The sequence below is a fragment of the Mustela erminea genome, chromosome 3 (assembly GCF_009829155.1).
Source record: "Mustela erminea isolate mMusErm1 chromosome 3, mMusErm1.Pri, whole genome shotgun sequence".
Classification (NCBI taxonomy): domain Eukaryota; kingdom Metazoa; phylum Chordata; class Mammalia; order Carnivora; family Mustelidae; genus Mustela; species Mustela erminea.
In genome coordinates, this window is record NC_045616.1 from 106,553,323 (window position 1) to 106,580,842 (window position 27,520).

General features: G+C 38.5%; 1 protein-coding gene across 1 annotated transcript; it reads right to left on the minus strand.

Moving 5' to 3' along the window:
* Positions 1 to 1,110: 1,110 nt before the first annotated feature.
* RARS1 (arginyl-tRNA synthetase 1) lies at positions 1,111 to 27,520 on the minus strand. Its single transcript, XM_032337067.1, has 15 exons — positions 27,419 to 27,520; positions 25,758 to 25,892; positions 24,046 to 24,234; positions 22,145 to 22,253; positions 21,528 to 21,628; positions 20,829 to 20,950; positions 19,400 to 19,520; positions 17,801 to 17,930; positions 16,204 to 16,308; positions 12,756 to 12,934; positions 12,136 to 12,245; positions 7,511 to 7,616; positions 2,756 to 2,928; positions 2,371 to 2,618; positions 1,111 to 1,335 (listed from the first exon to the last, which is right to left on the minus strand). The coding sequence occupies exons 1-15, from the start codon at positions 27,461 to 27,463 to the stop codon at positions 1,226 to 1,228; spliced, it is 1,983 nt and encodes a 660-aa protein (XP_032192958.1). The 5' UTR covers positions 27,464 to 27,520; the 3' UTR covers positions 1,111 to 1,225.

Below are 27,520 nucleotides of genomic sequence, written 5' to 3' on the forward strand. Positions count from 1 at the left end.
TCACCCATAAAACTCCTGGATCTCCTGACCAGTGGACTCAGTAGTAGATTCTCTCTTTGCAGTTACCAGGCTAAAAGGATAATTGTTTAGCTTCAATGTTTGCTATAGAGTAATGATCTTGTGTGAACATCTCAACCTTTTATATACCCATTTGTTTGTCAATTGTAGCTACTGTTATAATTCATTAAGATGATCTCTTAGGTTCCTTTGGGCTTGGAGATGCTTAAAAACAGCATGGTACAACACAGCTCATGTTCATTTAAGCATTTGTTTTCCAAGTATTGTTCTTTACATGAACTCTAATCTTATCTTTATATTGGCAAATTACATTAACTATTAACCCAACAATCACCCCCTTCCCCGACAACCTTCATTGTCAACAGAAATCTTTACCTAGTCTTTCTGTAACTCCAGTTTCTTGGAGTGAAAAAACTCAACATGCCTAGGAGATGAATCTTGACTGATCTAAGCTAATAATGGCAATTCTGTGTTTATTCAAGTTTTTCCAGCTTCCCTTGCAACTAAACTGGTACATGACCAATGACATGTGAAGAGTTAATCTATAGCTTCAGAAAGCTTCTGTAGCTTTCTGAAAAAATTCCAGTCTGTTAATTTTCTTGACCTTCCCCTGAATCCAGGTTTGTTATATTCCCAATGCACCTTTTGCTATAAAAGAAAGAGGTTAAATTGAGGAGTCAGACACACATAGATATGAATTTTGGTCTTCTATATGAGTACTCTAGGGCAAAATACTTACCTCTGTGAAGCCTCAGTTTTGTCACTTGCCAAACAGGGGTGAGTGTAACAAAAGAATAATGAAATGAGGACTATATGGGACAATGAAGACATGTGAAATTCCTGGGTCTATAGCAGAGCTCCATAAATGGGACTCCTTATCAAATTAAAATGAACAAGAACACATCCAACACAGCCTACCCAAAAAAAACTCTCACTGAAGTATACAATAAACCTTCTTACTCCATGACCCCACTACATAATTTTCGCTTAAATGGTCAACAGAAATCAGCATATTAGTGAAAGTAATGTTTTTCTTTCCAGAGGCCTGGTTGTTAGAAGAATAAACAAAACAAAACAAAACAAAAAAACACATTACATAGATCGCTGACAAATTTCCTTTACTTATTTTTGTATCCGCATGATTATAAAAAAGCAAATAGTGTTAAATGGCTATTTTTGGTAAAAACACACAGTGTTCAAAGAAGGATTACATTCTTTGGACAGGTTTTATTCCCAGGATATCAAACGCCTTGGCCATAACAGCAGCTACCGCTTCACAAAGCAGCATACGCCACATGTTTACCTTCAACACTTGTCCTGAGAAAATAAAAGAAGAACGGGATTAATGTGTCTTTTAAAAAATCATTACTGAAGAGTCTTTGTTACTTCTGTATTTTACTCAAAGATGAACAGCCTACTCCATCATGTTTTAGAGCTTTAACTAGAATTACCTCCATATTAAAAAATACAGATAGATAGGGGCGCCTGGGTGGCTCAGTGGGTTAAGCCTTGGTCTTAACCAAGATCTCAGAGTCCTGGGATCGAGCCCCACGTCGGGCTCTCTGCTCAGCAGGGAGCCTGCTTCTCCTCCTCTCTCTGCCTGCCTCTCTGCCTACTTGTGATCTCTCTGTCAAATCAATAAATAAAATCTTAAAAAAAAAATACAGATAGACAATCTAAAAAAGAAAGGTGTTCCTGTTCAAGACATCTGTTTCTAACTGATAAGGGGAAATAAGATCTGCAATGATTTATCTTTCTTTTTAAACTCTTCAAGACTTTTATCTTAGGCATTATGGTCTGATATAAACTATAAACCTTAATTCCAGGATAATAGTGAGATTATTTTTTCTTAATACAGTTTCAGTTCACAGGCATGACCCTCAAAAACACCTACTTGCTCTATAACAAATTATTCAGTCTACTTCAATAACTATGTAACCTTAAAGCCTAGATAAGAAAAGATACCAATTTTCTCCCAAGGGCAGTTTCCATTAACAAGAACTCCCAAAGACTCGTTCTGGGACCCTCAGTAATTCTGCTTCTGTTGGCAATGTCCTATTCCTAGCCCTCTTTCAACTGTTTTCTTTGGAGTCCTATGGTTCTATGCCATTTGCCTGAGGGTGGGAGAAACTACTCTGGGAATGAGAATTCCATTTATGCTCTTATGAGATCTAGTTGAATTTTGTCTGTTATGTATGATATGGACCAGTATATAACTGTTTGCGAGGGAAAGCAGTGGGGGGTGGGGTGGGTTCCAGTAATAAAACAAATTGAAAACCATCTACACCCAATTCAAAGAAATGCCTTGCTGAAGCCCCACCCTCCAATATGATCAATGAATGAGACACTGACCAGTTTGCCGATCTTTTTCCACACAGTAACAGTTATCATAGAATTCTGTGAAAGTAGTTGCCAGCTCATAGATATAATCACAGAGAGTGTGGAGAAATAAGTCATCTAAAATCTTCTGGAGAATCTCAGGGAACCGTAAAATGCACCGCCCTAGTTTCCATTCCTTCTCATGGTCCAAAATGATCTTAGTCTCTTGAGCAGCCTTCTTGAGCATATCTTCATCAATATTGGCCAGACGTGCTATAGACCTAAGAAATCAGACAACAGCCATCAATTTCTATGGTCAGGCACATTCTTCTCCACTTAAGAGACAACACAGTAAGAAATGACTGATATAGCTGGAAATCCTATCAACTAATTCAAAATAAAACAACAGTACAATTACCTGATTCTAGTGAAGGCATACAACAAGTAAGCAGCTGTGTTTCCTCTGTCATCCAGCATTTTGTCAAAGGAGAAGATGTAGTCATTCAACCGGTTATGAGAAAGATCTGCATATTTGATACAACCATAAGCGACAGATGTCTGAGCAGCCTTTAATTCCTCTACGGTTAAGACCTTTAGGGAAAAAACAAATACTTTATAGTTTATTGACCACTGCCTTTGTCCTGGTGTCTCAGGCTCAAGACAGGGATTTGGAGCATCTAATGGTTTTCCTTTATCAGTAAACTAATAAATATTGACACTGAGGGAACATGGGCCAATGTACAAAGGGAAGAATAATGAAAATACAACTCATCAGCTCTGGATAACAAAGAATGTTTCTATGAGAAACCTGATCTATAAAATATGAAGTGTCGGCTTGAATACTTTCCTCAAAACATATTCAGTAGAGATGAAATAGAAAACACCAATTATCAGAGAAAGACAAATACCGTATGATTTTGCTCGTGTGGGACTTAAGAAACAAAACAAATGAACAGATTAAAAAAACACAAAAAACAGACCCACATATATAGAGAACAACCTGGTGGTTACCAGAAGGGAGATGGGTTGGGGGGATGTGTGAAATAGGTGAAGAGGATTAAGAGTACACTTATCTTGATGAGTACTAAGTATGTACAGAATTGCTGAATCACTATACTCTACCTGCAACTAGTAACACTGTATGTTAATTACACTGGAACTTAAAAAAACAAAACATGGTGTCAGAAGTAGGAGAAAGAACTCATGCACTGTTCTGTCAATTTTGGCCATGTATTCTCAAGCACTATCAGGCCACAAGTGATTAAGGTGCTGTTCTGGACATGAGGGAGTAGCCTGTAGTATACCAACCCTTCTACTACCAAAGGCAGCTATTTAAAAGTTGGATAAATCATATGAAACAACTATATGAAGTCACTAGAGAACATCAACACAAGCTAAGTTTGAGGGGCCATGTATAAGGGAAACACAGAAGTTGACTGAGTTCCACATTTATGTGACCTTTCCCCCTAGGACACTGTCCAAATCACTATGTGGTGGGCAAACATGGAACAAAAGCTGGGCAGAAAGAAGTGGTCTTACTGGATTAAGAGGACAGAGCTGAGTTTGGAGATGCCAAAGCAGTGAGGACAAAATCACCAAGTGGGAGCCACAGAGGAGTGAAAACCCACCCAATGGCTGGCATTAACAAGGCAGGACTCCCCACAAATCCAGCAGGAAAGAGCAAGTGGGTGGCTGAGGAACTGACCAGATTTCAGCAGCTGTGTGAGGCTAGGTCATCCAGCAGGAGCAAGGGGAAGGGCACTAGTGAATACATTAGAAGGGCCTTATTTCATCAATAAGAACCTTACCCCAAGAGTAAAACTGAAATGTTTCATTCGGCCCTAAAAAAACCCAAGACCAAGACTGACAGAATTAAGATAGTAGCTGGTACACTATCTGCCAGAGGAAGATTGAAATGATTATTGGAAGATGACATTATAGAGAACTTTTAAAATTTTTCATTCACAACACCTAGCATCTAGTTTAAAAAAAAAAGGGCAGCTTAATAAAGCTAATAGATGTGACTGAAAATCAAGAGGGGGGGTTAGGTCGGGGGTAAGATGGACAAGAAAAGGAAACAAAAACAACAAAAGCAACTCTAAATTTGGAACTGCTTAGAATAAAGATACTGAGGGGCACCTGGGTGGCTCAGTGGGTTAAAGCCTCTGCCTTTGACTCCGGTCATGATCCTAGAGTCCTGGGATGGAGCCCCACATCGGGCTCTCTGCTCAGCAGGGAGCCTGCCTCTCCCTCCTCCCAGCTCCTGCCCTCTCTTGCTATTTCTCAAATAAATAAAATCTTAAAAAAAAAAAAAAATGTGAGAGACATGGAGGACACATAGTCAAAAATTCTAATACAGTACTCAGCATTTTGGAAAGAACAGAATATGGCAAAGATACAATAATTTAACAGCTATGGCTGAGAATTTTTCTAAACGAATGAAAGGTTACAACCTACAGATTAAAGAAGCCCAGCTACTTCCCAAGCAGGATGAGTTCACCCCCACCCCCCACCCACAAAAACCTCAAACCACACTTTGGTCTTTCTTAGTCAAAGTACTAAAAGTCTAAGAAAAATAGTAAAAGTAGTATCAGAGAAAGTCACAGTATCTTCAAAGGAGAAACAATGAGACAAGTGATATTCAAAGAAAGTACAGAAGCTAGAAGACAATGGAACGCCACCTTTAAAATGCTGAAAGAACAACTACCAGGCTAGAATCCTATGCCTGATAAAAATACTGTTCAAAACTAAAGGCGACAAACCATGAAAGACTATGTATTCCGAAAAACAATCTTAGGGTTTTGGAGGGGTAGGGGGTGGGGGGTTGGGTGAGCCTGGTGATGCGTATTAAGGAGGGCACGTAATGCATGGAGCACTGGGTGTAGTACATAAACAATGAATTCTGGAACACTGAAAAGAAATAAAAAAAAAAAAAACAATAAACAAAACCTAAAGGCACTACAAAGATGTTTTCAGAAAAACAAATGCCAACAGAATTTATCACCAGCAGACCTGCACAACAACCAAAAAAAGTACTAAACGGAGATCTTCAGACTGAAGGACAATAATCCCTAATGGAAGCAAAAATACTTCAGGAAGGAAGTGCATAGGAAAGGGTAAATACATATATAAATATAAATGAATATTGATGGTCTGCAACAAATAATGGTTAAAAGACTTGAAAAGATCCTTCATAAAAGACAAATATACAGCCAATTAAGCATTAAAAAATATAATCAACATCATGACTCATCAGGGAAATGCAATTTTTTGATAGAGCAAGCAAAAGAGCAAGCACGGATGTGTGCATATGGAGGGGAGGCACAGAGGGAGAGAGAGAATCTTAATTAAGCAGGCTCCATGCTCTGCTCAGAGCCTGATCTCGTGTTCCTGAGATCATGACCTGAGCTGAAATCAAGAGTCAGAGGCTTAACCAACTGAGGCAGGCATCTATGCACCCTGAAAAACACAAATTTTAACCACAGTAAGATGCCACTGCCTTCACCAGAAGACTGACAAATCCAGTATTGGCAGACAGGGGCAACTGAAGTGGTCATATATTAGTGACAGGATTGCATACTGGTTATAGTACTCTCCTTGGGGGCATGTATTGCATGGAGCACTGGGTGTGGTGCATAAACAATGAATCTTGGAACACTGAAAAAAAAAATTAAAATAAAAACTAAAAAACAAAAAAACCCCCCAAAAACCCACAATACTCTCCATGGCAATTTTTAATAAAATTAAGCATAAGCCAACTCTAAACTTAAGTCCACCAATGATATTCCTAGATATATATCCCAAAGTGAAAGTGCATATATCCATAAAAGGGCTATAACAATATTGAAATTAACATTTTATTAATATCAACCAAGAAATGGAAACAACTATAATGCCCATCAATAGAATGGATGAACAAAATCTGGTATATTCATACAACAGAACACCATTCATTAGCAATAAAAGGAAATGAACCTGATACACCTAGAAAACAGCACCATATTTTATGAAGTCCTAGAACAAATAAAAGTGACCCATGCTGACAGGAAGTTTTCTGGGGTGATGGCTGGAGTTACCAGGCATACATATGTGTAAGAGATAGATCATCATGTTTCACATTTTACGGTATGCAAATTGGTCAAATAAATAAAAGAGCCAAAGCAGTTTTTACCATCACTCAGAATAAACAAATTGGTGAGATGACCAAAATTCCCAGCTTTCATCTGATTGTGCTAGATATGCCAAAGCCACGACTAAAAGGAAAAACTGCTCAGGAGATACCAGCTGTGGAGGCTTGGCAACCACCTAGTAGAAGTAGAGAGAAAAGCTATTTTACATTTCATTTTGTTGGCAATGGAAAAGGAGCGGGTGGGGACAATGTAGTCTCATAGCCTGCTTTCATCCTCTCTAGCTTGTCCGTGATCTATCTGAACCAAACAAAAGGGCTTTCCCTCAAAGGACCTTCTTTTGTGTTTGGCTCTTTCATGTCTGTGTTTCATCCTTCTCTATTTCTCTTTCTGTAATTGTACTGTTTATAGTAGTTATGTCCATTCCAAAATATCACTTGACTTACTGAAGAGTAAGAGACACAAGACCCTTTGAATCTCACTTTGACTTTCCTATCTTAAAAAATGTTTTCCTTGTCAAATTTTCTTCACTTTGCTTTAATCACTCAAATTACACACAAATCTAACCACAGTCCTTTTTAAGGGTGCTATGAAAGCCCACTACATTGTTGCTACTCTGATGGCTGACCAATGGCCTTGGGTGGTAGGTGTTGACTGCCAGGACTACTACTTTCCAAGTGCTACCAGAAAAAGGATCTCAGTAGATGTAGCTCCTATGGTAAGCTGGAGAATCTAACCTCTTAAATAGAAAGAGTTTTGAATCATTGGTTCAAAGTGGAAATAGGAAAATGCTAACAAGAAGCAGAGATACTATGCCACATTAACACAGGAGGAAACAGAGTCTTTTTAATAGCCATAAACTGTATTTTCAAACTAAATACTCAGTAAGGGAACAAACTTACTGTGGAATAATTTCTGAGCAATATAAGCTTGTCCTAAGTGGATTTGCTCCTCATAATATTCCCCAGTTCTCTTGATAAAAACAAAAATGAAAAAATCACAATACAACACACAGTACAAACTATGCAAATAAGGCTTTGGATTACCTTATCTCTTTCTTTCTCCTTCAATTTGTCCATGGATCGTTTTAGTCCTTCTTCTAGAAGGTCTATGAGGCGCACTGTTTCACCTGAACGCGTTTTAAACTTCTTCCTAAAAAAATTTCAGAGTCTCAATTATGTAGATTTTGAAACAGAACTTCTCACTTAGAAATCTTTGAAGATGAAGGTTTGACACTGCCTTGTTCCAGCTGGCAACCAGGTAAGATGCCAAAATAAAGAGTGGTACTTTGGGGAAGGGAGAAAAAAATGAAACAAGACAAAACCAGAGAGGGAGACAAACCATAAGAGACTCTTAATCTCAGGAAACAAACTGAGGGTTGCTCGAGTGGAGCGGGATGGGAGGGATGGGGTGGCTGGGTGATGGACATTGGGGAGGGTCTGTGCTATGGTGAGCACAGTGATGAATCACAGACCTGTACCCTTAAAACAAGTAATACATTATATGTTAATTTAAAAAATAATAATAATTTTTAAAAAGAGTGATACTTTAAAATTATCTTTCATCTATTGCCCTCAACTCAAAGCTTTCTAGTGTTAGGCTCCTAAGAGCATTCTTTTTATGTTGACCTATAATACACTGCCCAAAAGGAAAACAAAGACATTTGTTAATTTGCTTGTTTTCATGAACAAAAAGCCTGGCTTATTTTGCCTTCTCTGAAAAGTTAATAAAATACATGTTTGCTCCTAGAATGGTTTAGGGACTATACAAATTCCAAACTGGAATCTCCTTTGCATTTCTCTAGATAATAATCCCACCTGCTGACTGGCAACCAACTCTGGATGCACAACAGAAATCAACTTAAAAGCTTAAGAAAAGCAGGATGGGGGCACCTGGGTGGCTCAGTGGGTTGAGCCTCTGCCTTCAGCTTGGGTCATGATCCCAGGGTCCTGGGATTGAGCCCCACATGAGCTCTCTGCTCAGCGGGGAGTCTGCTTCCCCCTTTCTCTCTGCCTGCCTCTCTGCCTACTTGTGATCTCTCTCTCTGTCAAAAACATAAATAAAGTCTTTAAAAAAAAAAAAGAAAAGAAAAAGAAAAAAGAAAAGCAGGATGCCAGGGCTCCATTCATACCCACTGAAATCAATCTGAGGATGCGGCAAAAGCACTGATAAGCACTGTCTTAGGCAACATTATCATTAAAACTATTTCACAGGGGCGCCAGGGTTAAGCATCTGCCTTCAGCTCAGGTCATGATCCCGGGTTCTAGGATCAAGTCCCACACTGGGCTCCCTGCTCAGTAGGGAGCCTGCTTCTCCCTTCCACCCTGCTCATGCTCTTTCTCTCTCTCAATCTCTCTCAAATAAACAACAAAAAAATTTTTTTTAAGATTTTATTTATTTATTTGACAGACAGAGATCACAAGTAGGCAGAGAGGCAGGCTGAGAGAGGAGGAAGCAGGCTCCCTGCAGAGCAGAGAGCCCGATGTAGGGCTCAATCCCAGGACCCTGAGACTATGACCTGAGCCGAAGGCAGAGGCTTAACCCACTGAGCCAGCCACCCAGGCGCTCCTCAAATAAACAAAATTTTAAAGTATTTCATAAACATTGGATTTTCCTGGGGCCCTGGCTGGCTCAGTTGGTAGAGCATATGATTCTTTTTTTTTTTAAAAGTTAATTTATTTATTATTTTTTTAGATTTTATTTATTTATTTAACAGGGGGAAAGAGAGAGAGAGCATGCACAAGCAGATGAAGTAGCAGACAGAGGGAGAGAGAGCAGCAGGATCCCCACAGAACAAGAAGCCTGATGCAGGGCTGGATCTCAGGACTCTGGGATCATGATCTGAGCTGAAGGCTTAACCCACTGAGCCACTCAGGTGCCCTCAGCATATGATTCTTGATTCTGGGGTCAGGTGAGCAGAGATTACTTTTTAAAAATTGGATTTTACCTATTAAACAGAAGTTTGCACAACAATGAATTTATAACATTTTTTTTTAAGTTAAAAATTCTTTGGTGTGTCTGGCTAGCTCAGTCAGTAGTACAGTGTGTGACTCTTCATCTAAGGGTTGGGAATTCAAACCCCACACTGGGTACAGAGATTACTTAAAAATTTTTTTAAATTTTCAATGCAATAATGGTACAAATAAGCACGCTTTTCTATCCAACACAAAGCCTACCAAAATAATCAAGATACTTCCTATTAAAATAGTATTTTCAGAGTTACCTCAGGAAGGATCTTCTTGCCGTTTATCACAGAATTAAAATCCCTTTATTACCCATCCTCTGAATACATTAAATACTTCTGTGGCTTTCCTTATGACATCCCCTAAATAGTAGTGTTCGGCAACCTTCAAATCTTCCGCCTGATAAAATGTTACCCATCAAAAAGCTAGCCAAAATGCTAAGGGAGGCCTTCCCTTAATGTCTCTATAATAACTGGTCTCTTCTGTTAGTCCTTATCTGCACCTGTCTTGAATTTTTCTGCATTTTTGTGGGTTTATTCCTCGGCCCTGGTTCTAATACAAGGGATCCATATCTGAATACTGATATTTTTTAAAAATATTTTAAAAAAAAATACCTAACACCTATTTCAGAACCTAATATGTCAATAACTGCCCTGGTGTGTGGGGCCTGGCATGTATAGTTTAACAGTCTCTCCAGGAAATTGTTCCCCTTCATAAAATAAGTTCCTTCAAGAAGGTCATGTTCTATTATCTCTCTGTATACACTGGAGCACCCAGCCAATGCCATGCACAGGTGCTCAATAAACAGGGGTCAAAGGAATAAGAGGAAGATGACTAAAGGATTAACTACTGTAAAAAAAAAAAACAAAAAAAAAAACCACTTTAAAATAAAATTTAGGACACCTGGGCAGCTCAGTCAGTTAAGTGTTTGACTCTTGATTTCAACTCAGGTTATGATCTCAAGGTTATGGGACTAAGCTCTGTTTCAGGTTCCACACTCAGTGGGGAGTCCGAGATGCTCTCCCTCTCCCCATGCCCTTCCCCGCACTCGTGCACTCTCTCTCCCTATATAGATAAATCTTTAAAAATAAATAAAACAAAATTTCACTAAGAAACAGCAGAATCTGACCATTTTAATGTACATATTTAAAATATGGTAAGCTGCCACTCGTTAGCTATCATTAAAATTCTTTTTCTTGAGCGCCTGGGTGGCTCAATGGGTTAAGCCTCTGCCTTCAGCTCAGGTCATGATCTTAGGGTCCTGGGATCAAGCCCCACATCAGGCTCTCTGCTCGGCAAGGAGCCTGCTTCCTTCTCTCTCTCTCTGCCTGCCTCTCTGCCTACTTGAGATCTCTGTCAAATAAATAAATAAATTCTTTAAAAAAAAATTCATTTTCTTCTTTATGGCCTAGGATGCCACAACATGATGCTGAGTGCATAAATATGAAACAGCAAATAAAGGGAAAAAATCCCTTAGCATTATATGACCAACAAGTTAAATGCCAAGATATGAATACTAGTGATTAATATGGATATAAAAGTAAATCTGATAATTTCACCTAATTGTAAAAATAATCATCTAAACATTGGTCTAAAAAATGAACAGTTAAGAAACTAAGAAAATATAGGCCATACTCAACTCATTGGTTAGTTTTTAAGCACATTCTTTGGAGACCATGAATACCAAAATAAAGACTTTGTGTCTTTTCATTCTAAAAAGGTGCAACTCTATAGAGGAGTCCTATATTATAATATAGAAGTGTTTGATGTTGATTCCAATAAGGTCTGTGATCTCCACATAATCTGTATCTAAAATAATAACTAGCCTGACTTTTACAATGCTTAATTAAGGCTTTTGTAACATAGGCTAACCAAGCATCTTGAGCAATTTCATGCAGTTGTGTTTTTTTTAGATTTTTTTTTTTTTTAAATTTGACAGACAGAGATCACAAGTAGGCAGAAAGGCAGGCAGAGAGAGAGGAGGAAGCAGGCTCCCTGCTGAGCAGAGAGCCTGACGCCACTGGGCTCAATCCCAAGACCCTGAGATCAGGACCTGGGCCAAAGCAGAGGCTTTAACCCCCTGAGCCACCCAGGTGCCCCCTTCATGTGGTTTTTAAAACCATTACCACCTTTGTGTGATATTTGGGCTGTATCACTAACTCTAAAATGATTTTAAGAGACATGATAAGTAGCTAAGTGACCCTAAAACATAATCAAATGCAAGATGCTAAAAATTTTGTGCCTTTGAATTGATGAATATTATCTATCTATATATATTTGCTTGTATTAACCTTTTAGTTCATGAACACGGAAAAGAACATGGGGAGATGACTGGAAAATAGAAAAACTGGAAATATATTAACACGTAGGTCTCAGGGCACCTGGGTGGCTCAGTCAGTTAAATGACTGACCTTCGGTTCAGGTCATGATCTTGGGGTCCTGGGAGTGAGCCCTACACTGGGCTTCCTGTAAATCTGTTAAGTCTATTTTATTCAACTTTGTCCAAATCTCCCTAAAAGGCTACATTCTCTAGCAGTGATAAGATATAGGTATAAAAAGCCTCAGCTGGATTCACCTCTACCACACATACAGACAATAGAAAATTGTACACGTTTTAATTCTAATATGGTATCAAATGAAATGTAGTCTCTTCCAAAGAAATCTGCGGGTCAGGTACATTACTAACACTCAAGACTCTCCAGACTTACTTGTCTTCTCCCAGCACCACACCAAATCCAGCATGAGACACTCGAGTTACTTTCGGGTCATACCAACCAGCCATCTGGGCAGCACCAAATACTGTCTGGAAGTGCACAGACTACAAAGAAACAAACAGAAAGTCACGCACTCAGCTTTCTAATAACAAAAAAGTGACTTAAAACTCTGTGCTGAGGGATAAAGATTTGTAAAGTCCACTCACAAATCTTAGAAGGCAAGCATAATTGTAAAAACTCTTCTTTATACCCAAGAAGTAAGAGTGTAAATATGAGAGAGTAAGAGCAGAACTGTTGTACTTTCTAAGTCCAGAGGTTTTTAAAGTGGCTGAATTAAGAATAGCTTCCTGTGCAATAATCTCAATTAAATTTTAGGTCCACAACCACCTTTTCAGATAGGAAGGGTCACTGATTTTTATGGAAATAAGCTGAAAAGCTGGAAAGTTCTAGAGTATGACCAAATCCAAACCCTGTTTTTCATCTTATGTTCCACTGCAGTTCTGAATTTTAGTCTTTGGGAAGACTTATAGTCTTCCAGTGCTAAATGCCATAAACCGCACCACACTGTCTCAGCTCCAAACGGATGATGTAAGAACATAAATCTACAAACTCACTTGTCCACTGTCCACCACATAGATAACCATATCTGCTTTTTCCTCAAATAGTCTTTGCTTAAGAGCAGCCAGGTCAGATGTATCATAGGTGTAACCTCCATCTGATTTTACTATGGTTAATGGTATAGAACATCCTGGGACAAAAACAATCTTTCTGCCATCATCCACTTGCACAAATCCTAGGAAAGAAATCTTTATTAATAATGTTAAAAGAACCCTAAAGGAATGTAAAAGATGGTGCCATTATAAGATATTTACTAAAGAGCTCAAGAAATCACACTTCCTCCCCACATTATAACCTATTATGAGTTTTGGAAAATGGCTATTGTCAAGGTTGTATTGGCACCCACAATGTTCCCAGGACACAGCTGAAATATCCTGGTAGTTTTCTGGAGTCACACTATACTTGGCTCCAAATGCTTATAAAACTCTTTACAGGGTGCCGGGTGGCTCAGTCAGTTGAGATTCTGACTCTTGGTTTCAGCTCATGTTATGATCTTGGGGTCTTAGGACTGTACCTTGCATTGGGTTCTGCACTCAGTGCAGAGTCTGCTTGTCCCTCTCCCTCTGCTCTCCCCTCTCTCTCATAAATAAAAATAAAATCTTAAAAACACCTTACTGGAGCCCACCTACTCAAAGACACAGAAATGGGAATCCATGCTCCGTTTTCAAGTTAGAGCCATATACTTTCTCTGGGGAAAAGATGCAATTTCTACGACTGCCTCCTGAAAGGAAGTGAAAACTGTACCAGGGTCCAGGAAACAAACAAGGCAGGGCTTAGCATTTGGAATGATTAGTGGAAAGAAAAAATAAAGTCATGTTCATATATTCATGTTGAAAAAGGCAAAATTCTGGGGTACCAGGGTGGCTCAGTGGTTTAAGCTTCTGCCTTGGGCTCAGGTCATGATCTCAGGGTCCTGGGATTGAGCCCCACATCAGGCTCTCTGCTCAGCCTGCCTCTCTGCCTGCTTGTGATCTCTGTCTGTCAAATAAATAAATAAAAATCTTAAAAAAAAAAAAAAAAAGAAAAAGGCAAAATTCTTTGATGCAGTAAGGGACAAGAAAGCACATGATGACAATAACAAAGCTATATTTGATTACTACTGTGTAGTAATTTCATTAAGTCTGAAATTCAACCTTCACAATAACTCTATGTAGCACATATACTATTAGTATTGATTTCTTACAGTTTAGGAATCTTAGGCTTGGTAAGGTAAAGGCAGTATAAGATTGTAGTTAAAAACAAGTTCTGAATGTGAAGAAAGGGGACCCTCTTGCACTGCTGGCAAGAATGTAACCTAGGGCAACCACGCTGGAGACTAGTACAGAGGTGCCTCAAAATGTTAAAAATACAGTGATTCTACAATCCAACAACTGCATCATTAGGTATTTACCTAAAGAATAAAAAAACACAGATTCCAAGAAAAACATGCACCCAGATGCTTATGGCAGCATTATCAACAGCTCAACTATGGAGAGCCCAAATGTCTACTGAATGATAAATGGATAACAATGTGGCAAATAAACAGAATGGAATATTACTCAGCCATCAAAAAGAATCAAATCTTGCCATGTGCAACAACACAGATGGAACTAGAGGATATTATGCTAATGCTAAATGAAATAAATCAGAGAAAGACAAATACCATATGATCTCGCTCATATGTAGAATTTTAAGAAACAAAACAAATGAACATATGGGAAGGGGGCAAGAAAAAAAGGAGAGTGGAAAATAGGCCATAAGAGACTCTGAACAACAGAAAACAAACTGAGGGCTGAGGGAGGGAAGGAGGTGGTGAACGGGCTAGATGGGTGATAGGTATTAAGGAGGGCACTTATGATAAGCACTGGGTGTTTTATGTAAGTGATGAATCACTCAACTATACTCCAGAAACCAAGAATGCACTGTGTTAACTACCAGAAATTAAAGAGAAAAAAAAAAGGCACTGAGGCTAGACTTCCTAGGTTTAATTCTCAGACTTATTAGCTACATTGCCTTGGTAAGTTACTCAATTCTCTGTGCTTCCTTCTCGTCATTAAAAAAGTCCCTAAAATTTTACTGTCTTAAAAGTATAATCCCTAGGCCACAGATTGTGATTAATAAATATCAATTCCCATTCAAGGAACTAGGCTTTCTTGGAGATAACAGGTTAGCTGATTCTAGCTCTGAGGCAGGACATAAACAAAATAATCTTAGAATGTTGGGTACTTGAAAGCAAGCAAACTATCAAAGACTAGAGACTACAGGGGTCAAGAAAAAGACAAAAAACAAGAAACCCAATTTGAGGAGGCTACCTTTAGCCAAAAATGGGACAGAAGGCAAATGATTAAAAAATATGAAATATATTACATGCTGTTTATAATAATGCTAAAAACAATTCAGTTGAATCTAGAAGATGCTAAAAACTAACTTATTATTCTGAAATGGATGAATCATACATTTACACTGTTTGTCTTTTGTGAACTGTACTTCAGGATAACCCAAAATAATTATGTGGCAAAGTTTGGCACAGGAGAATTCAAAGTAACAAAGGAGGAACAACAGAACACTACCATTTTCCAACCTCCAATGAAGTAATGGATCAAAGTCATGATCATCAATAGCTGCTAAAAACAACAGAGAGGGTCTAACAGGAAAATCTGTGGACAGGAGACGCCTAGGTGGCTTAGTAAGTTAAGCTGCTGCCTTCAGGGTCCTGGGATCGAGTCCTGCATCAGACTCCTTGCTCGGTGGGGAGACTGCTTCTCTCTCTGCCTGCTTGTGCTCGCTCTCTCTCTTTCTCAGACAAATAAATAAATAAAATCTTAAAAAAAAAAAATCTGTGGACAGATCAGGCTGACACCTGAACCTACTAATCCATCTTAACATAAAGAAAGCCAACAAAACACTGACGACTGTTTGTAAATAAACAAAAGACAAAAATAGAAAACACAAACCATAATTTAAATCAAGCCTCTTCAGAAGACAGAGATGGAGGAACTGTTAAATAATACCATGTGGGAAGGGCGCCTGGGTGGCTCAGAGGGTTAAGCCGCTGCCTTTGGCTCAGGTCATGATCTCAGGGTCTTGGGATCGAGTCCCACAGCTGACTCTCTGCTCAGCAGGGGGCCTGCTTCCCTTCCTCTCTCTCTGCCTGCCTCTCTGCCTACTTGTGATCTCTCTCTGTCAAATAAATAAATAAAATCTTAAAAAAAAAAAAAATACCATGTGGGAAATTCTCTAAGACAAATGGCCCAGTTTCTTCAATAACAAAAGGGAAAAGCAGGGAGTAAGGAGGGACTCTAAGGATTTATCTAATTTTTAAGATGTATATTAAATGTAATTTATGTCTAGATTTAAAAAAAACCTAACGATTAAAGATCATAATATTCTCTCCACTTTTACCTGTTTGAAAATTTCCATAATGAAAAGCTTAAAAAAGAAAAAAACAAAAAGTAGAATGCCTACCTTTATCTTCAAATTCCTTTACAATATCATTCATCCTGTCTTGATAGAAGGATTCCCCCCTCTCTACTAACGAGATGTCCAATGCGTCATAGATTTTATTGAACTCTAGGGAAAAAAGTCACCAAATAAAAAAAAAAAATGTGTAAGAATTTAAACAAATAGGAGACATGCATCTTACAGTAAATGAAATTTATTACTGGGGCACCTGGGTGACTCAGTTGGTTGAGTGACTGCCTTTGGCTCAGGTCATGATCCTGGAATTCTGGGTTCAAGGACTACATCGGGCTCCCTGCTTAGAGCGGAGTCTGCTTCTCCCTCCGCCCTTCCCCCTCTTGTACTCTCTCTTTCTTTCTCAAATAAATAAATAAAATCTTAAAAAAGGATACATGTACAAAGACTTGTTTTTTAAAAAAAGATTTTTTTTTTTTAAAGATTTTATTTATTTATTTGACAGAGACAGACACTGCGAGAGAGGGCACACAAGCAGGAGGAGTGGAAGAGCGAGAAACAGGTTTCCTATTAAGCACGGAGCCCTATGTGGGGCTCGATGCCAGGACCCTGGGATCTTGACCTGAACAGAGGCAGATGCTTAATGACTGAGCCATCCAGGCGCCCAAGACATTTATTATTTAACTGCAACATTTTAGGGGCACCTGGGTGGCTTAGTCAGTTAAGTGTCTGCCTTCAGCTCAGGTCATAATCCCAGGGTCCTGTGATCAAGCCCCATATTGGGCTCCTTGCACAGAGGGAATCCTGCTTCTCCCACTCCCTCTGCACCTCCCTCTGCTTGTGCTATCAAATAAAATCTTAAAAAAAAAAAACAAAAAAAACCAACGCTGCAACATTTTAATTCATTTATTAAGTAAGCTTAAAATATGATGCACACTATATACATACTGCCATTTTGAAAATGTGAAAATACTGGAAGACACCCATCAAAATATTAACAGTCAGTGAGACTATATATTTTTTCCCTGTCCATTATGTTTTTTCTACAAGCAACAGGTGCTTCTTGTGTAACTTTAGAAATGTTACCCTTAAAAAAATGTAAATGAAAAGAAAAAATGAACAAGCTTCTCCCTCTCCCACTCCCCCTGCTTGTATTCCTTCTTTCTGCGTCTCTCTCTGTCAAATAAATTAAAAAACAAACAAACAAACAAACAAAAAACCCTTAAAAAATAAAAGATCGTGTTTGAAAATCTGAAACTGTTTTATATCCTGCTGTCTATTTCTCTTCACTCTGGTCTGACACATTTCTAAACAAATTTATTCCAATGAGTATTATATCTTTGGTTGCTACTATGAATAGGATTTTCCCTTTCCTTTCCTAATTAAAAAAAAATTTTTTTGGAATTGAATTTTTCCTAATTAACTTTTCCTTTTCCTGGTTTCTAAGAAAGTTAAAATTTGCACTTGACTATCTTAATAAACTTTCTTAATAGTTTTATCAGTGTCAGAAAGTATTTTTTTAAAAAAATCTATTTGCCCATCTTTCAAAGTTTAACCTGTCACTAAAGGACAACTGAGTAAAGATCCAAGGAAACTGCACACAATGATATTTCTGGGATGAATAAATGAATTAAGCCTAGAAACTCACCTTGGCGGGAAACATCACAGATAAGCTTCCAACCTTTTGTAATATCTGGATTTTTACTTTGGAGCAGAACTACACACTGGTATGCCCGCTTCTTAAATTCCTCCTCAGTATCAAATCTCTTCTTGGATTCCTATGTTTGAGAAGGAAAAAGTAAGTAATGTTTATAAAGAAAGAGCCAGCCTTTTATTTCTAGATCAAGAATTTATTCATTTCTAAAACAAAAAGCAAACACACACACACAAAAACAAAAGTGAGGAAAGTGAAAATTTACAACACCAGTACAAAAAAGAGAACAGGTGCTTTATCACAATAGTCAACAATAGTTACGAATCAATGTGCCAAAGAATCCTATGACTTCTTCTGAAATCATTTTCTTGAAAATACAAATTCTCACCACAGTGCTTCCTCCACTTTTCCAATGCACAAAAACCTTCTCCACCCCAATGGCTTAAGAGTATATAAAGAATAACTAACAGAAAGGGTTGAATTTTCTGTGCTTCATCTTCCATTCTAGATATGGTCCTGGATGGATAAGTAATTTTTTGTAATTAAAAATAAAACAGCTTTCATTGGTTCTATCTGTTCTGAAAATAACACATGCTTACTGCAAAAAAGGAAAAAATATATAGTTAATCCTACCCCAACCTAACCATGGATCACATTTTGCACATTAATTCTAGACATTTCTTTGCAAAAACATACCTATGTGTTTTAACAAAAACTGGAATATATGGCTTTTCTTTTACTGCTTTTTAAATTTAGTAATGTATCATAAACCCTTTCTAGCAAACAGATCTACCTTATTATATTCAGAACACAGAACTCCAATAGATTATAACATTAGTTATATAATTGATAGCCCCACATTAGTCAACACATTGTTTTCAATTTTTTCATTAGAAAATACTTACAAGACAAACCCCAAAAAACAACAAGAAAAAAACCCACACAAATGTTTACTTTTTAATACTGTAATCCTATTCTTGGGAAGTTGTCCATCAAAAGGAAATAATTTTAAGAACAGAAAAAACCTGTATGTACAAAGCTGTTTACTGAATGGATAAATGCACTCCAAAAATTTGGGGGGGGGGACAAATAGGGATTAGCATGAACTTCAGTACACCAATCCAACAAAACAATGTGCAGTCAAACCATATAGTAACATGAAAGTTGATAATGAAATATAACACAATACAAAAATTATATTATAATCACAAATCATGTAATAAAGATTTGTATATGGATGTCACATAGGGAAAGTTGACAGTGCTTAATTTAAAATATAGTACCTTTTTCTTTTAATAACTATTCTTACACATAACATTTTCAACTCATATAAAAAAGAACATCAAAAAAATTTTTAAATACTAAAATCTTTTGATCAACAAGCTCCTAAAAATTCACTTACTAATGGGTAACATGGTAGAGTTCAACTTTTAACATGCACTAATTAAAAATGCAAAAATGCTGTGTGAAATGGCAGAGAGTTTAGTTTTAACCCCACGGTAGCTTCAAATACATTCTGAACTCCCTAAAGAAAACTAATAATTATTATGAATGGTAGACACACAAATACTGTAACAATAAACGGTTTCTAACCTTATAAAAGGCCTGAAGATCCCCAATTGGAGGTGAAACTGTTAGGTAATCTGGAAATTTATCTTGCAGGTGAGCGATGAGCATGCCAAACTGGGTCCCCCAGTCTCCTACATGGTTTAATCTAATGCCAATCAAAAGAAAAAACCATTTAAATGACAAACATGCTTAAATTAGACAAACTATATTCCATTATGAACCACTAACATTTAAGTGCCAGTACATCATGTTCAAATAACATCTTGTTTATTCAGCCGTCTCCTCAACTGGTCTGCAAGCTCCAGAAGAGGCAAGGACAGCATCTGTACATTTAGAAATGTTTACCCACTGCAGTGCCTGGGTGGCTCAGTTAAGTATCTGCTCAGGTCATGATCCCAGAGTCCTGTGATTGAGTCTGACGTTGGCCAGCAGTCTGGTTCTCCCTCTGGCCCTCCCCCTGCTTGTGTTCGCTGTTCCTCTCTCTCTCTCACACAAATAAATAGATTAAATCTTAAAAAAAAAAATTTTTTTTTAAATGTATACCCACTGACAGTCTGCACATAACAGGCCTCCAGGATTTGTAGTCAATGAAGTTCCTATCAGTGGACTGTGATTTGTTTATTGTATAGATAACTGAGACATAGGCAGGTAAACTAATGTTGATCATCACAACTTCATGAAAATTTTAACTTTCAACCAATTATCTTAGTGTGATTTAAAAACTAACATCAGTGGACAAAATTCTTCAAAATGTGTCAATCCAACCACTTTACACCCTTTACTGTTTTTAACTAATTTCAAACCATCAGATCATCTCTTAACTGGACTATTACAAGAGCTGTCTAACTTACAGTTCTGCCTTCTTTGCCTAGTTTCTTCACAGAAGCCAGACTAATCCTTAATCAGATTACACTGCTCCTCCTAATTAGGACTCTCCAATAGCTTCCCCTCACACTTAAGAATAAAACTCCAATTTCCTGCCATGGCCTACAGGCCCAGCATAATCTCTTTCTTGCCTACCTTCCCCCTAATAGAATATAACCCCATGGATACAGGAAGCACTCAAAAAGTACTTGTGGGGGTGCCTGGGTGGCTCAGTGGGTTAAAGCCTCTGCCTTCGGCTAGGGTCATGATCCCAGGGTCCTGGGATCGAGCCCCACATTGGGCTCCTGCTCAGCAGTGAGCCTGCTTCCCCTTCTCACTCTCTACCTCTCTGCCTACTTGTGATCTCTGTCTGTCAAATAAATAAATAAAATATTAAAAAAAAAAAAAAAAAGTACTTGTGGAATGAATGGGGTAATTTTTCCTTGGTTGACCCACAGACAGTCTATTAAAAAGCCCACTGGGTGATCAGAAGCAGAACCATACTTACAAATCACTGATTAGTCAAAGATTCTTTCTCAAACAACTTTTTCCATTTTCTAAAGAAATTTCTAAAGGCAAGAGCACATACCTTAGCACATCATATCCTGCAAATTCAAAGAGGCGGCACATGCTCTCTCCTATGATAGTTGACCTGAGATGGCCTACATGCATTTCCTTAGCTATGTTGGGAGAGGAGAAGTCAACTACAACCTGAGACAGGAAGAGGAAAAAAGTTTTTTAGACAATATTGTACTTTAATTATTTAATGTGATAAATATAGGTACAAAAGCCAATTATGTTACAATATATAAATGTATCAAAGTAACATCTGGTAAATCTTAAATTTGCATGTTATTTCAATACCTTCAATTAAAAAAAAGTTTTTAAAGAGGTGTAGACATTTTATTCTGCTAACATTCATTAATAACATTTAAAAATAAACTCAGACTTAGATAACAGGTTACAGTTGTAATTCAACTGTTTTAGATTTCTGGTGAATCTACTTGCCCATTAATTGAAAAAGAATCAAAATTGTTTATACAAACTTTATGTTTATGTTTCAGCCAAACCTCATAAATATCAGCAGACTGCTTCAAATGGCTTGTGGAATAAAGTGGAAAGAAAAGCCACATACAATCAAGACCCAGGCAAAAGGCTATTCCAGTTATATTCATAATCTCGAATATTAATAATTAAATCTCAATATAAAAAGTGACCAACGGTTCCCTCCCAGCCCTTGTCATACAGTTCTAAGGTGTTAATATATCATTGCAAACTGTGCATATACCTTTTTATTCTCACCAAGGGCAGGGAGTTTAACCCCATTCACCAGGAGATTGGTCAACTGTTGCGACACAAAGTCCTTTCTTAAGTGAACATTTATAAAACCTAATGAACAGTAAAAGAGAGAAAAGAAGTCAGATAGTTTCCGATTTTAGAAGACTGCTCACTTCCAGAGACTAAATTTCAATTACGCTGGCTCCAGAGTGCTGATATGGCTCTGGCAAAACAAAGACTCCAACACCACCTGAGGCCCTCTTGTTAACTCCTTCTTTCAGTATCTATTTCAAATATTACCACTCTCTTGAAGCTTCCTACTTAACCGTGGGCCCCTTCACTCTCAGTATATGATTTGTTGGTGGCCCTTTTAAAACAGACTTATCTGCAATTATCACCTTTTTGCTAAAGAAAAACTCAGTCACAGGGAGGTGAAATAACTCATCCACAATTAGGCAGCTCAGACTAGACTAAAACATCAGCTCTGTTAACTCTCAATCCAAGGTATTTCACCACCTTGTTTGGTATACCAGTTTAAACCTACACTTATATATTATATGGTTCTTTTTTATTTCAAAAAGGACCCAACATCAATACGACTACTTAAGAAGGGTAATGCTGTCATACCAGGGCCGGCAATTTCAACTTTTTCAATACACTCATTGTCTGGGAGGTGTTTGGTAATGTTTTCGGCAATTTCTCTTGGATTAACTTTCTGTTCCTTGGTTTTGAGGATCTATAACACAATGTAAAATGATTCATTACACAAGAGTCCAGCAAGTTACTCGAAAATACACAACTGATAAAGCATGAACTGCATCTGCCATTAAGACCCACCAAGAGGCAGAAGCAGAGAAGTCCAATGACCTTGTAGATGGACAGATTAGAGCAGCAAGCATCAACAGTGCCAAGAGGAATTCAAAATACAAAACAAAACAAAACAAATCTATATATTATCTAGAACTCTTTTATGATTTAAAATCTTTAGTTATGGGGCGCCTGGGTGGCTCAGATGGTTAAGCATCTGCCTTCAGCTCGGGTCATGATCTCCAGATCATGATCTCTAGATCCTTAGATTGAGCCCCAAGTCAGGCTCCCAGTTCAGCAGGGAGTCTGCTTCTTCCTCCCCCTCTCCATATGCTTGTGTTCTCTCTGCTACTCTCTCTCTCAAATGAATAAATAAAATCTTAAAAAAAAAAACAAAAACAAAATAAAATCTTTAGTTATGATGCTGGTGAACAGGATATTCACATCCGGAATTTTCAAATCATCAAAGTGTGCAATATTCAGGCTTGGGTAACAAAAATAGTACCCTTATACCTTAACCACAAACCTATTATACAATGCAGCTATTAAAACTCGGGAATTCTGGGGCACCTGGGTGGCTCAGTTGGTTGAGTGTTAGGCTTCACGCTCAGTGAGCACAGAGTCTGCTTGTCCCTCTCCCTCCCCTGGCTCCCTCTCTCTTGAATAATTTAATAAAAATCTAAAAATGTGGGAATGGGGGTGCCCGGGTGGCTCAGTGGGTTAAAGCCTCTGCCTTTGGCTCAGGTCATGATCCAAGGATCCTGGGATTGAGTCCTGCATCGGGCTCTCTGCTCAGCAGGGACCCAGCTTCCTCCTCTCTCTCTGCCTGCCTCGTGATCTTTGTCTGTCAAATAAATAAATAAAATCTTAAAAAAAAAAAGTGGGAATGTTGTTGGCTTAGCCAATTAAGCATCTGTCTTCTGCTCAGGTCATGATCCCAGGGTCCTGGGATCAAGTCCTGAATCAGGTTCCCTGCTCAGTGGGGAGTCTGCTTCTCCCTCTGCTGCCTCCCAACTCATGCTTGCTCACCCGCTCTCTCTCATAAAGAAATTTTAAAAATAAAAAGTGAATTAAAAAATATAACTCAAGGGATGCCTGGGTGGCTCAGGTGTTAGGTGACTGCCTTTTGCTCAGGTCATGTTTCCAGGGTCCTGGGACTGAGCCTCACAACAGGCTCCCTGCTCAGCAGGAAGCCTGTTTCTCCTTCTTCCCCTCCCTCTGCTTGTGTTTCCTCTCTCGCTGTGTCTCTCTCTGTCAAATAAATAAAATCTTTAAAAAAAAAAGTAACTCAAAATGGTTCTTATTTTAAAAAAGGAGCAGGTATTCCTCTAACAAAAAATGAAATACATAAGCCCACCTCAGATACCACAGCTGCATCACATATGTAATGGCAACACTGATTGGTCAATGGCTAACCTGTAATCTCTCACTTTCCAATACTCATTAGTAACACCAAGCAATCCTGGACACAACAGGAGAGAAGTACCGAGAGTATCAACTACCACCCTTAAATACTGAAAATACATATAAAATATACACATAAAATTTGAATATTCAAACTTGTGTTTTAAAATTAAGAACATACTTCCCCTTTCCTTGAATTTTTCAGAACTGTGGAAAATAGTTTGCTACTATTTATGATGTAAAAAAAAAAAGTAATGATGATGATTAATGTTCAAGAAAATCAAGTCACCAAGAATGCTTTAAAATAATACAATCACCTGAGAGATACCCATAGCACTATTACACTGATAGTCCCCAAACTTGGGCTGTTGACTTGGTGTCACTATCAGAGGAGGATTTTCCAAATCTGGATATGCAGCCTTAATGGCACAACCAAAGACTTCTTGCAGTCGGCTATTGATGTTAATCATATTTTTAGTTGGTCTGGTTCTTTCTGCTTGAAGACTCTAAGGAAAGAATGAAAATATCAACAAAATATTAAATATTCCCCCAAATTTTGAGAAACCTTTAAATGTCTTGAGAAAAATTAACATACATTGTGCAATGCTCATATCTGGGACAAACGTAATAGGACAGCCATCCAGTAAGTGGTTATAAGTCAGAGCGTGTGACGAAAGTGACCCAGCGAAAGAAGTAGAGTGAATGAATGGGTGTCCCACACAGTATTTTATTCATTTATGACTTGTTTTCTGTTGTTTGTGCACCTTGTGTTTAGCTACTGTTTTTCAATAGCGCAAAGTATCTGTGAAAGAACCCATGAACCGCACCCCCCCCCACGAAACTGACAGTATTCTGTGTATAATGTGTTAAGTGTACACATTAAAGCTATTATGCATTATGGAAACGTGTATTAGAATACACTGTACTTGGGGCACCTGGCTGGCTCAGTCAGTAGCACATGGGACTCTTGATCTTGGTTGTAAGTTTGAGCCCCATGCTGGTGTAGAGACTACTTAAAATCTTAAAATAACAAACTGTACTTATTTTCTGTGTTTTTCCTCATACCTTCTACCACACAAGAGACATCTAATAATACTTCTGAATTAAAATAATTACAATACTTGTGAATTAAAATAAATACAGAAATGAATACCAATGAGTGCAGAATAAATGAGGTAATCAGAAAAGTGAGGTATCTGGGGGAAGACTTCATGGAAAAGAAATGTTATTTTAAAAGACTCAAAGACAAAGTTATTTCAAACAGAAGAGATCCCAACAAGGTGATAAAAAGACTGCATGGGAGTGGGGTGGGCAGAGTCTGGATAAATGGAGTCAGCTTTGGAAAGAATTTAATGCCAGTGCAGCCTGGCTGAAAGTAGTCTACACACACTGCAGAACAATTATGGGGGTGAGGTCATCCTCCAGGATGTGTCATCAGCAGACTTGAAAGGCAGACCAAGACATTAAAACCTCCACTAAATCAAGCTCAGTTTTTTTAAAAAACTGATGAACACTGTTAGATTTTAAGGTTATTAAATAACAAATAAAGCACAAGATTTGTGGGGAAAAAATTCTGAACTACTAAGTGAAAAAAACCAAATATGACACCATAAAATATAAAATGATAAAATAACCAACTTAGGGCAGAGGACTGTGAGTATATTCTATAATATCTTCTTTTGAAAGAGGCAATTTACTTAAAATTCAAAAGTGGTCTTTTTAAAAAAGGGACTGGCATAAACTATTAAAAGAAATGTCTCGACCTTATTTGAAGCCTACTTCACGCTGGTCAGATTATTTAGCATGATCAAACATTTCAAGGGGCCCTGGAAGGACAAGGCTATACCAACTTCTCCATTACTTGAACCAACAACTCAATCCTAAGTAGCCTAAGACAGGGGAAAAGATAGGGTTTCTTTCTTCATGTCTCCATGTTCCTGAGTATACTTTCTGAATCTTGGATAACAAAAGTTTTGTAAAAGATACAGTAATTCAAATTACAGAAGGAAGAACAACCTGGCGTACTTACCTTTCGAAGGATATTCAGTCGATACTTTAATTTTAGATTTTCTTCTCGCAACTGCTCCAAATTTGGAGAAGCTTCTAAACAGCCGCAATTTTTTAACCGATCAATTTCAGCAGTCAGAGACTTAATCTCTTTTTCCTAAGAAGGAAAAAGGCACTTTGTTCAGTCCACAGTCCACTTATGACTGATGACTTCTGTAATGGGAATAGTACCATAAACTTATTCTTTTCCTCTCTCCAACAGGGCATGGCAGAGGTGATGGGAACGAAGGAACTTCCCTTTGATAAGCTGTGATTTTTCCTCCTGGAGGTTTTTGATTACATCAGCATATTATCCTTTTGTATGAAAGAATTAAGTGTGTATGTTGCAGGAGAGGTATCAAGCACATAATGTATCCTGTTTCTCTGGTCTTAGTAAACCAGTCTGCTTCAGTGAGAGTACCAGCTAAGTTCAAAAGCGACCAGCCTGACACAACTACCAAATCTTAGAATTTGGGGCTGTTTTAAAAAGGAAATGCCTTTTGTCACATTGAATATACCTCAAGTGCCTTTTGCCCTTTCTTAGACAAAATGACTTCCCAATTTTCCCCTTACTTTCCATTGTCTCAGGTCCTAGACCAAGTATTTCACTCTAATATCGAAAACTAAAAACATGCCAATTCTTAAGAAAATAGTCTCCAACATAAAAAGAATTGCTAAGGAGGAGATTCCTCACTTGAAATTTGAGAACGTTTACAGCAGATAGTTACCGCAAGAACAGGCTGCCATAAATCAGCATATATATATATATATACATTATATATATACATATATATATGTATATATATATTCATTCCACGTACAGCGCTGAACTTTTTCCAGAAACTATCTCTATGATTCTTTATCACAACCCGATGAAGGTACTTATACCCCCACCCTGACAAAGAATATATGGCTCCAAACCAGGAAGAACTTGCCATTTTACTTGACCCACTTGTTTGTCGTGATTGCTGGTTTAATATAAACCAGTTCCCTTGATACAAGTACTTAAACCACTTTCTTATTACTCCTCCCTACCTGAGCATAAAAAATAATGGAAATGTCCCATTTTCACTTGTATAAGCTGTGACTGTTTTTCCCCCAGGAATATGGACAGTGGGGGGCAAATGAACCACTGTGTGGGCTTGTTCCATTCCTCTTGCTCAGTATCAGTGGAGAGGACGGCTGAGCGGCGAACCAGGACCCAGGGCTCCTGCTCTTATCCCACCTCCCTCTCTGCCCGACCCCCGCATCCCGAGAGAGCACGTGTGTGTGCGGGGAAGGAGGACCACAGTGGAGAAAGCCTGTACTGAACACGCCAAGCTCCAGCGTACCGAAGACCCTGATCTGGGGGGCTCTAGGAGGGCGAGGACCTCTACAGCGGGCATGCTGGTTTGGAAGGCTGAAGATCACTGTCACATGGGCCTTGTGAGGATGGGTTCTTCCCCTCCAACCCCGGAGGGGCATCCCTGGGAGGGTGTTCGCTTCCGAGGTAGCACAGGCCCGGATCTCTGGACAACGCTGCCCGCGCCTGGGGGACCCAGGACGGTCCCCGGGCTCCCTGAAGCTGTCCCGATGCAGCTCGGGCGGGAGGCAGATCCTAGTCCTTCCTCTCCCAGGCTTTTCACTGGTCCCATGTGACCCTACCTGCTGCAACAGCCTCGCGGAGCACTGAGACACTAAACCTTCCATCCTCCCGTCAGCGACTCACACTTCAAGTGTCCGGAAGCGGAAACGAGCGGCCCCTTC

Bases quoted from the DNA above. Each gene is read 5' to 3' on its own strand.
- RARS1 (XM_032337067.1), bottom strand. From the start codon at position 27,463: ATGGAAGGTTTAGTGTCTCAGTGCTCCGCGAGGCTGTTGCAGCAG. The intron at 24,235-25,757 runs GTAAGTACGCCA...TTCTTTCCTTAG, and splicing joins GACTGAATATCCTTCGAAAG to AGTCTTCAAGCAGAAAGAAC. The intron at 20,951-21,527 runs GTATATGCACAG...TTCCTGTCTCAG, and splicing joins CCCTTGGTGAGAATAAAAAG to GTTGTAGTTGACTTCTCCTC.